At 38.3% G+C, this 12340-nt stretch overlaps 1 protein-coding gene across 2 annotated transcripts in view; it reads left to right on the top strand.

Annotated features, from left to right (window-relative positions):
- LOC113057625 (netrin receptor UNC5A-like) overlaps positions 1-12340 on the top strand; it is a 162929-nt gene that overhangs the window by 148269 nt on the left and 2320 nt on the right. For both annotated transcript variants that reach the window (XM_026225063.1, XM_026225062.1), the window contains 3 exons: positions 7521-7670; positions 10571-10735; positions 10877-11055. In XM_026225063.1, coding sequence (XP_026080848.1) covers positions 7521-7670; positions 10571-10735; positions 10877-11055 — 494 coding nt within the window. The remainder of the gene's footprint in view (positions 1-7520; positions 7671-10570; positions 10736-10876; positions 11056-12340) is intronic.

Raw genomic sequence — 12340 nt, 5'->3', positions numbered from 1 at the left:
CCACTATTATTTTTGGTGGTTGTCACTCTTCCATTAAGCCAAGAACTTGCCACACTACACAAATACTTTTTCAATTCTCTAACACTCTTTCTTGTTCACTCTTTAATCTTCTCAGTCATCAGCTTTGCTTGTGCCTAAAACAACAGAAATATTTAATCTCCCAATTAAACCACATTTAAACAATGTCATAATTACTTAATCAGAAGTATGACATTTAGGAGTCAGTGACATTTCAGCAGGGAGGCTTTCGATATGTTTGTGAGTCTTATGGGACCAATTAGATAAATATTTAATGCACAGCTGCCTGTTTCAGAACTGCTTCCACTGCTGGTTTTACTGTAGCTGGACACCTCATAGTCGCCCTTTCCTAAAGCTCATCTACAGGACCTGTGAGAGACACTTCCTTTGATGTGGCTAATTATTGTGCTTACTAACATGCATGACCTCCAAATGTAAACCCCTTAGTAGGCCATGTTGACCTTATTTGAGGCTCAGAGTTGATCACTCAAACCGCTACACTAAGGCTCTGACCCTTTCATTCTTAATGCAATCTCACCATAGTATTTGACCTTTCAGCAAAGCACAATTGGCAGTGTCTGCATCCACTGCAGAAAAAGCATTAAGATCCAGATTGTAGTGTGCACTAGCAACAACATGTTTCAAAGAAGGTTTGAAGCACCAGTGGAGGATCGTTTTGGGTTCACTGATTAATCTGGCTTTTCACCAGGCACTGGGTTGTAAAATATCCCCTTGTTTTAGAGATGGATGAGCGATGACCTTTGGTGCGTCTTTCCAAATGTTGTTCACATTTAATCAAGGCCCATGTTGTATTCCTTTCTCCCTCCAGACCTTTCGACCCAGCAGCCAAATGTCTGAAGAGTCAAGTCTGGTGTTTTCTATGTGCTGACTGGGCTAGAAAAAAAAAATAGAGAGAGAGGAGCGCAAGCATTCTCATATTTGACCTTTTGTCTAACGTCTGAGCATAATTTGCACATATATGCATGTATTCACGCTGTCAGAGGAGACAGCAAAAATGGTGCAAAGCTTTGATCACTGATGTAACATTTAACGAGATAGTCGGCTTCATCAGCCGAAGACGCAAGAGAACGAGACGAAACAAAGCCTGTGTGTTACTTACTGTTGATCTTCTTCTTCAAATTAATCTCTGTGGAACGCTTGTTTGGAAAGCAACTTGCATGTCACTCGTGTTTTCAGAAGGGAGAGAAATATTTGAGGTGTTGGGTGGGAAGGAGAAAAATAACCTCATCACCAGCTGGAGAAAACTCACAGACATATGTCTAGATGATTTACATCTGTGAAATGTTTGCCTCCATCATTCAGATCTCTTTTCTGACTTTTCTGACTTGCTCATCAGCTTAGAAAGTGCAAAGTCTGTTTTCTCACGGCTGAGAAGTCGCGGAAGATGCCATGCGGAAATTAGTCAATGTCAGTCACTTTGTTATGCTCTCATATCTTTATGCGCTGTGAGACAGTTGAAATTAAGTTATAAAACAGACTGAAAGAAATCTTCTATTACTGCAGATCTGTACTGTCATTAAAATCAAAGCCATTTTATTTAGTTCACTGACTTAAGATGTTGCGTAACAAACTTGTCTCGGTGGTTGTTAATTTATGGCGTGCTCATTTTGAGTTTATATGGTATGATGGTTATTTCTTGTACCTTATTACTGGCAAGCCAGTGGGAACAAAATGGGTAGAGCCCACTCTGCATTCATGTTTAATAGCTTTTTATTTTAATAGCGCTGAGATAGATTTACTAGTAGGAATTTATTAAGGCATGCATCATTATTACTATTGCTCATAGTTAGACACTAGGAGTTGAACAAACCCCTAACGACAAGTACTAAACTTGGCCATGTCACTGTCTGGCTTTTTTTTTTACTTTACCACACAGTAATCTTAGCAACCACACAAATCACCATAGCAACTATAAAGCAATGGGCTTGGCAACACTCTACAAACCCCTGGACAGAATAGCAAAAGAAAATCACCCTAGCAACCATAAAGCAACACACAAGTAACCAAACAAATCACCCTAGTAACATTATATACATAAATACATTTGCATATTTCTTAAGGGTATATATATATATATGGGGTGTAAAGGTACGTGTATTCGTATTGAACCGTTCGGTACGAGGCTTTCGGTTCGGTACACAGTACGCATTATGAACCGAACGGTTCGTTGGGCTAATTAATTATATTTGGAAAAAAAAAATTGTGAAATATAATGATATGCGTTCAACAAGGTAGCCCAATAACCGAAACGACGTAACAGGCAACGCCCCTGACACCCCCGAAGAAGAAAAAAACACCAACTTATATGTTTATGTTAGGCTACTCAGTCAGGCGCTCGCTCACTCAGTACGCGCTGAGTGAGCGAGCAGTTCTTGCACGGTATGCGGTGGCCAGTGCATTTAACAGACCAGAAATAGAAGATCCTCCAATAACCAACAGGTCTGGTGTTTGGGTGCACTTTACCAATCGATCGGGGCATCCAAACAAGCACGGAAATCAAAATGGACTAGTACTGTAGTGTGTCGGAATTTCCTGAGCAGTACGATACAATTAACAGGCCTGCACGTTATTAGATAGAAGAACTGTTATAAATAGAACGTATGCACGGGCAGTTTTGAAAACTCCACCTACTTTGCTCTTGGCATAGTGCAGCGCAAATCGCTTTGTATCTGAAGGGCAACGCTGAGCCCAGGGTGAAAAGACCCTTTAGCCATTTTGCAACGAGCCTTCAGCGCGTACTGAGTGAGCGAGCGCCTATAGTGGAAAACGCAGGTTTTGAGAACATACTTAATGTAATTGAGCCCCGTTACAATATTCCTTCACGAGCCCATTTCAGCCAGACCGTAATTCCTGCTTTGATCCAAAAAACATAAGCCCTATAGAGAACCAATTGAGTAAAAACACACTCAATATAAAGAGTTATAGAGTTCCATATAAAAAGTGTATAAAAAGTACTTTGTATTTGTTCATAACTACTACAACAATATAACATTTTAATTTTTTTATAAGGAGCTGTTTTTGTTTTATACAGTATGCTGCTAAGAAAACACCATAGAAGATGGATAAAGAATAGCTCCATCATTGTTTAATGTAAAAAAAAAAAAACATACTTTGTTAGTTTTAATAAATAAAACATTTTTTTTAAAAATCAAGGAAATTTATCTGCCAATTTTTTCTTTTTGCTGTATCTAAAACGTACCAAACCGAACCGTGACACCAGTGAATCGTATCGAACCGAACCGTGAATTTTGTGAACCGTTACACCCCTAATATATATATATATATATATGTATGTATGTATGTATGTATGTATACCCTTACAAAAAAAAGGAGTTTATTCAGGTGTGCTATTAGTATACTTCTTTTGAACTGAAAATGGGAAAGTATGCTTTTAGTTTACTTTTTATGTACTTTTTTTTTAATCCAATTTATAGTCTTTTTTCAGCTATTTTTCTTCAAAATGTTATTTCTTTATTTTTTATAAAACGTACCCACATTAAAGTGTTTAAAAAAAGAGTGCATGAAGGTAGAATAAAATGTTTTTGTTTACAAGCAGATACCCTGTTCTTTCATCGGATGTTTTGTATGTTCAGATATTCCTAATACAAAATCTATACAAATTAAAACCTAAATAGGGACATAGTAGTATACATAAAGTGTGATGTAAAGTGCACTTAAAGAAAACTTATGAGTATACTTGCAGTATAAATCTACTAAACTAGTAGTTTACTGAGACTATACTTCAAAGTTTACAAAGTATTTAATTGGTAAACTATCAGTATACCTACAAGTTCACTTTTAGTATAATTGCAGTACAAACTTCAAAAATAGAGGTAAACTGGTTGTGTACTCAAAGTTTGCTACTGTTATATTTAAAGTATACTTAAAAGTATACTTTTATATACTAGAAAGTGGAGCAATTTAGTCCCAAGGAGTATTGAAACAGTAAACTTACAAGTATACTACCAGATCACTGATATTTGTATACTTACTACATAAAGTATACTTAAAAATATACGTGAAATTTACTTAAGTATGCTTAATAAAATAAACTTGAAGTATACTACTTTTTGGTAAGGGTATATACAAACTTATATTTTCAACTACCCAGAATTACCTAGCACCTGTGTAGCTGTAACAACTACACAATTAAGCTTAACAGCTACTGTATATAGCAATGAGCTTGATTGCATCCTAAAAACTTTTCAGAACAGAACACACTAGCCACCTCACAAATCAGCCCAGTATCAATATACCAATGTCCAAGCAACTACCCAGAACACCCTAGGAACCACACAAATCACTGTTGTTACCATACAAAAACATACTTGACAACACTCTATCAACAACTACAAGAATGTTCAAAAAGTCACCCTAGCAGCCATATAACAAGAAGTCTGTCTCCTGAATTGCCTCAATTTGCCCAGAATTCCACAGCAACTAACAGCACCCTAGCAGCCATATAACAAGAAGTTTTGAACGCCCTGGCAACTACTAAAATGATCCTAGCAACAATAAAGCAAATAGTGTAGGAGCGCAGCCATCACCAAGAACTCCCTTACAACAACGTTGGCAACACCCTAACAACCACAGAGCAAAATGCAACAGAACAACATTTTGACCGCTGTGGTTCAATCTTCTGAGGCTTGATATTAAGTGTTTTATCTCAATGGAAGCTTGGGTCACTGTAAACAAATTGCCCTTTTGCCAAAATGGCTTTTAAATGTTTAGCGTCTGTGTGTTTGAGGAGCGTTTGTAGCTTGGGAGTTGCAGCAGAGCATCTAACCTCCTTCTGTAAAAGACAGCGAGGGGAGATAAACTATACAAGAGTCTCTAGTATTCCCAAATGGAGTGCAACAGTAGTCCGTCAGAGCCTGGGCTCAGCACACACCACAGGAGCTGTCCAGTCCTGTGAGGATGAAGGGTTTGTTGGCTTCGGAGGACTGTGGCCATGCGTCTTATAATCCTCTTATCTCTTACCACTCTTCTGACCTGAAGACACCAGTGTTAACTGCTGCCTTTCTTTTCTCCATTCATTTTTTTTTCTCCATCTTGTCTTCATCTATGAGAAATTCACATTGTCTCCCCCTTATATATACGTTAAAATACTCCTTACAAAAAATACTGAGGTGACCAGTTTCTGCCAAAATGGGTTAGTTACTACAGTTCCTGTCAAGGGTGTCATGCACTCCTTTTTTGAAGAGGGACAAGTGGCAGTTCTGGCTTTCTTGATGCCCTAGGCAAGAAAAGGCATTACCAAAAACAAAAAAAAACAAAAAAAAAAAACAATTATAATTATTTTTGTGCTGTGGGAGTTCAAATCAAAATCATATAAGATAAGATTTGTATACATCTAGGTGTATCTTGCTGTGTTGGTTTGTTTATTATTGTTGTTATTATTACATTTTTGGTGAGATAGTTGCATTCAAAATCCATTTGGCTCAAAAATACTGTACTGCAGATTAATTTGTACTTTGATTAATATTTCCTTTGGTCTGAAATGCTTCAAAATGTATTGATTTAATTTGTACCTCATTGTTGTGCACAAATGTGTACAAATATCTATATTGTGTATTGTATGGTATATTGTTTCAAAGGTATATTTTTGCATGCAGTTAAGTGGCTTGTCATTGAAAGAAGACATGTTCAGATTGTTTTAATGAAATTCTGTGGTAATTTATTAACAAGACAATGGGGTGTAAACAGGGCCAATACTCAGCCTGAGACATATGTTGAAAGCAAACACACAAATGGCAAGCTCAGTTCTTGGCTGAGATGCAGCAGCGGCGGGCCAAGACTGACATGTTTCTGTTGATCATTACGAGCTGGCCTTGTTAATATACGTAGGGCGGACAGGCTGGTCTGTGTCTACATTGGTATGCATGCTCTTAGATGTTCATAATGGGATAATTGGCATGCTCTTGTGTATTCTATTACTAGGCAGCTAGATAGGTCAGAATCAGGATCAAAGTCCATAAGGAGCAATTGGCAATGCTAATTTCTTTCCATAGAGTGATTGCATTTAAGAGAAGAACATAAAACCAGATGGCTGTAGCCTAAATAAAGTGTCTTTTGTCGTAAAGGAGAGATTCTACAGTATTCTTCTTCAGATGAGTGTGTGCTTAGCCACAGACTGACATAGAACATAATGGCATGAGATAAACCTTGACCTCTAACCTTTAAGTTCTCTTAAAATACACCTCAGTGGCTTGGCTGAAGAACCGTGAAAGACATCAACATCTCTATCTTTGCTGTGCTAATGGAGAAAGACTGTAGCTTGGCTTTCCGACTCTTGATAGCAAACATTTTTTAGACTGCTTTCATTATCTCCCATGAAACCACTTGCAGTCTTTAAAAAAATAAAAAGGTGTTTTATGCCAGAGACAAAGCTCATGTTTAAACTTTTTTTTTTGTTTTAGCTTAGTTTGTTATATTAAGATTGGCCTAATTCTAAGGCAGACATAATTCCCCTAAGTTAAAAAATTGTCTCCCTGTAAGACATTGTCTCCTAAAAACACGGTGGGAAGCTCACTTGCTTTTGAAACTGTAGTTAAGCAGATAATATGGTACTTGTACAGCAGGTATTGCAAATTAATAATTAACAGGTTCTGTACTGTTTTAATTGAAACTGGGCCTGCTGATACTTGGTAAAGAGTGCAGAAAATTGAATCGCCCATGTGCAGATAAAAATCATTGAGATTCTCCATCTTAATTAGAGGCGCTCTCAAACACAATTCATGTGCATCCACATTCATACAGAAAAGAATCAAACATATGGTAATAACCTCACCCCCCTTGTCGCTCCTCCATTTGTTGTCTGTTCGTTAAAGCAGTTTTGTTTTAAACATACCGCAGCATGCTTCTCAAGTACGCTTCACCTGTTTCGTTTTTCTTTAGTTCTTACATTTGTGCTGTTGTTTTGTTAGCAAGTTTGAATGTTATGAAAGATTGCCGTCCTGATTGGAAAGGTCTGCCAGTCCTCTAACCTTGGCGTCCAATTCATCATGTTGTTTGAGCTGTAGTTCCCCTGTGCAAGCCAAGATCTTTGATGGGAGTCTTTCGGCTTGCAGAGACCTCTGCTCTGTGCACTCTTTTAGCTTGAGAGATGTGCCCTGAAAAAGAATTGATAGATCAGCCAGGATGTGCGTGGATATTATTACCTAATTCCAGATGGCCGTTCTGATGGCAACAAATGGCCTTGCCATACCAAACCCACTGAGACGAAAACATTAGACGTGCGAGTACTAATTTCTCCTGGCACAGCCGCAGAAATTCAATTAAGCGGATCTTTGATGCAAAAACAATGAGCACTTGACAAATAGCTCAGCTCGAACCTTCATTACCACAGAACCCTTGGATTTGGAGTGCATTCGCCAGAGTTGCCGTGACCTTGGCGTGACATTAAAAGAGCGTAGAGGGAACAAAACCGGGTTATGAGGGCCGAGGCCTGACTGACTTTGCTGTGCCATGTTGCTCCACAGGAGGTGATGCAGATGGAAAGACAGATGGGAGGTCGACTGATTGACGAGCCTCACGTCCTGCTCTTCAAAGACAGCTACCATAACCTGCGCCTCTCGATTCATGACATGCCCCAGGCACACTGGAGGAGCAAACTACTCACCGGCTATCAGGTGGGTTTCTATAAAACACCTTCTCTTTCTTGCAGCACTTCTTGAATTTAATGGTGTTTGCTACAGTGAGCGGCTCTATTGCTATCACTCATATACATGGAGTACATGTTTTTTTTAAACCCATAACCTCAAATGTTAAATGGATTAAACATTAAATATAAAAAAAAGCCTGGAAGCCTGCACAGTTGCAAAAGGTACATATTTAGTACCTAAAAGGGCTTGAATTAGCTAAATGTGGAGTAGGCAGTTTCTGTGCTACTAGTGTCGCCTGGGAGAACTTCAAAAATAAACCACATTTTCAGCCAAATGTCTCTTTTGCACATCATACCTCCCCAAACTCAAACATCACAAACACAGCTCTTGCGAGTCTATAAAAGTGAAGGCATGTATAAACAAGTAAATGTAGACAATTAGGCTTCTAGTTTTAATAAAAAGGTCCTTCATACAATACTTTTAACTTGAAACCCAAACATTCCATCAGACCAAATGTAATGATTGAATGCAATGATTGGACAGACATTTTATGGTCCTGAGCCTTCCACAAATATATATTGATAGCAGTATTATTGATTGAAATCAGGCTGTTCAATCAGTAGAACAAAAATGTTTCTGAAAAAAAAAAAAACAGCCATATCTTTAACCTTCATCATTCTAAACACAGTGTCCAGGGTTATCTTGTTTAATGTTACACATTTCTCATAATTTACCCAGGGTTAAAAAAAATTATCTTGAGTGTTTTCTGTCACCATTAGATGATTTTTGCCTCATGACTGTTTATACAATGCGCAGTATTTCTGTGACTGTCTAAATGCGATTGGTTGTCTGTTGCTAAGCATCTAGTCATGACATTCTAACACCGCATCTTTTCACACTATACATGTTTGGCACGGCAATGCAGGGTTAACATCACATACAGTGCTACATCTTCTCTAGATGGTAAATTATAGTACCTTTTGAAAGAGTACCCAATGACAGCATCTTATTTTTTTTTTATAAGAGTGTAGGCAAATAAATTGCATTCATATTTTGAGAAGCAATCGTTTAAAGTCCTAGCATCCACATGACTAACTGCTAACATCCATGCAGAACAATTTAGCTACCACATTGCGACACCCAAACTGTTCTGCCATTGTGACAAGAATTCATGAGTAAAGTAGCTGCACAAAGTTTTCCCTCCGTTTCCATCTGTTTGACATTCTTTGCTACTGTAACATCTACTGCTAATGTTATGTTTGTCTCTTTGATCTTTGTTGTCAAAGTATTTTCGAAGTTAGAGTTAGCTAGCCAAGTTGTTTTTTCTTGGGGCGAATTTGAAGTGCTGTGCTCTGTGGCTGCTCTGAGCTTTCTATAACAGGTTGTGTGATCTGGTATGTCCTCCAGATTTCTGTAATTGGAAATTTCTTTGGTTTCACCTCATTAGAGCATTTCTGAACGTGCAGGGATGCTAAAGAATCCCATTATAGAGTGAATTGGTGAGCAGGGACCCTGCTAATAACATGCACGGCCTTGGCTACGAGTTAACGGCTTCTTGGGTAAAGAAGGATTGAGAGCGCTGCAGTTTTCTCATGTCTTCCTCACCCGCTCTGCCTATCTCAGAACTCTTTCCCACTGGAGGAGATTAAATATAGACCGATATGTAAATGCTCAAGGCTGCAGCACCTGATTTTTCTCCTATTTCCCTTCCTGGATCATGTATGCTGGGCCTCAGAGGAACGTCTCTGGATTCTGGAGGATTCTTGGCATAAAAAAGGTCCTCAGAGGATTTGGAGATGCCAGCTTACAGTGTTACCTCACAAATGTGCATAGAGGAAACATTTTCTCACCTTAACGTCCCTGATTTTTAAGAGAAGTATGTTGCTTGGCTTGGTTTTCCTGCAGACTTTTCAGTCTGTGTAACAGCTCCCCCATTGGAGTAAACTGAGGTACTGCATATTCACTAATAATGCTGCCTTTTATTGAGTTGCTGTTTGATTGGCTCATGATTGATGTGTGGTCTTAAATAGTGTGCTCTTTGTTTTTTGTGTCACTCTTCACAATTAATTAGATAATATGAGAGAAGACATGTTATAAAGCTAAATAATTAGTCTAATCAGACTGTCACACTGAATGTGTTGTATTTGATGGACTAAATGTATTGTTTTAATACTTGTTCTTATTTAATTTGACTGTGGATGTGGAGGCATATCTGCTCGATCTTCTGAATTGTGCTCGTTCATAAATTAAATCCAAATCCCTGGTTGTGAACAATTAGCTTTTAAGGATGTCCTACTGTTGTCAGAGACAAAGGAACTATTTTGTGGGCAACAATAGATTGAGCAGAGCTTTCATAGACTCGCACCGGCAGCATCATAAATCATCAGGTGTTGGACTTTTTTCTTTGTCTGTGTCTCTTACTGGCCATCAAATTTAGCTGGATTTATTATTTGCAAGTAGAGAACTTTTAATGAAAAGGAAGCTGTGTATTATCTACTAAGAGACAGAATTGTTTTCTCAAGTTTATTTATGTCAGGTGCAAAGTTTACCAAAGGTTGCTAAAATTAGGAAACTTTTGCATAATTCTTGTGTTGCAAAAATTTTACTGCATCCTCCCGTTTCACTTAAATGTAGATTACGCTATTTCCTTAACTCTATAGCTGTAGATTTAGCATTGTGTCTGTTGATTGTGAAGGAAAATAAATATATTATGTATAGTGTAAAAGTGTATTGTACTGTAGTAAGCTCTGTTACAGCCTAAAAATGACACAGTTTAAGCTAATTCATGGTATACTGTTACTGTTAGACTCTGATTTATATGACTTGTGTTTTTGAATCAGTCAGTACTGACAAGGCTGAGACTAGATTTCAGAACTGATTTGGTATGAACAGCAACAATTCAGTGTGACATGTCTTTGGTCCTTTAGGAGATCCCATTCTATCACATCTGGAGCGGCTCTCAGCAGACCCTGCACTGCACCTTCACACTGGAGAGACAGAGCCTGAGCACCTGTGATCTCACCTGCACGCTGTGTGTGTGGCAGGTAGAGGGAGAGGGACAAAGCTTCACCCTGGACTTCAACATCTCAAAGGTAACGAAGACCACCTGCAGTATGATATACCAGTAAACAGTAGAGATTGTAGTATTAGAGCTGCTTTACGAGATGTATTGTGACTTCGAATTGCATTTACACTAATAATTGGTATTGGATTTGAAATGTTCTTGACTCCAGGACATCAGACCACTGGATTCTGATTTCCTGTTAATGGACAACTGCACCCCTGCCCTGGCTGGTCCGAGCGCATTCCAAATCCCTTACCTCATCCGACAGAAGATCTGCAGCAGTCTGGACACCCCCTGTCCCAATGGAGCAGACTGGAGACTACTGGCCCAGAGACTGAAGCTTGACAGGTAGGATCTGTCAGTGTTAGAAGGTATTATCTCTAAGGTCGGGAATGGATCCTGTTTAACAGAATCTGGGGATTCTTGCTGCAGGGTTTTGGAAATTCAGTTTTTTTGCAGAGTGCCCATATCTAGAGCAGATTGTGTGGTTCTGTACTTGCATATTAAATACAGACTTCCACAGGAAATTACAAGGCAGTAATTGAATTACTGTCCAATTGAACTTCCTCCAGGTAATGGAACATATTGAGCAGACTTCATTTGTCCAATAATGTTTACTTGCTTCAATTAATTACATTCTGAAGTGTTGTGGTGTGTGTTCAATTAGCACACTAACCCAAACCAATCAATTTTCATTTACTTAGTTAAGAAAAAGCACAGAATGTTGGAAACGTTCTTAATGGTTTTTTACTCAAGACACTGTCCTCAGAAAATGTTTTAGGACTTGAAAGCAGCGTTACTAGTTAATACAACCCCGACTGTAAACCTTTTCTCACTGAGAACAGAGAGCATGTAGAAAACAACACTTAAAGCCACAGGCATTTGAGGTACAGAAAAAGGCTGTTGGATCGAACAACCCACTTCAGCTTCCTTCAGGAGAGGCATCTCGCAACATCTAATACGCTGCAAAAAGGGGTTGCTTTGTTCTTATTGATCAGCTTTGATCCAAAAGGTTCAGCCTGGTCAATGGAAAAGGTCACATGCAACCTGGGTTTTACCCTTTTAGAGGACTGAAACCCACAGTAGATAATTCATCAAATGAAAATGCATGGCTCCTTTAGATCAGGAGTTAACATAAGGGTGTTAAGCACATGTTCTGAAGTACTGAGTGTTTTTTTTTTATTATTATTATTTTACAATGGATAATATTGATGTATATTCCTCCATGGTGCAACTTTGTCCAGCTAATGTGTCTCGCTGGACCTGCATGCATAGATTTTCTACTCTCCCTTTGAATGGAATGACAGTGAGGCTGATGTATTGGTTTACAATGCAAGAAAAGCTTCTTGATGTTTTATTGTATTTTAGGGAATAATGACTTACGACTCTCCTGGAATAATGATTTACTTTTTTTCAATGAGACAAACCATGCACTGAGAAGCAAATGCATTGCATTTCAAATATAGCTTTTATTATATCTGGTTATTATCTGGTTATTAAGGAAAAACAGAAGGCTAGCTGATCGAATCTCTCTAAAACTGTCCAGGGCATCCATTACAAAATTAAAATATTTTGTGTGATTTGCAAAGCACTGGTAGGTTTAATTTGTATATTCAGTTTAGTATGACAAATG

The sequence above is a fragment of the Carassius auratus genome, chromosome 39 (assembly GCF_003368295.1).
Source record: "Carassius auratus strain Wakin chromosome 39, ASM336829v1, whole genome shotgun sequence".
Taxonomy (NCBI): domain Eukaryota; kingdom Metazoa; phylum Chordata; class Actinopteri; order Cypriniformes; family Cyprinidae; genus Carassius; species Carassius auratus.
This window is presented reverse-complemented; position numbering and strand designations above follow the sequence as displayed.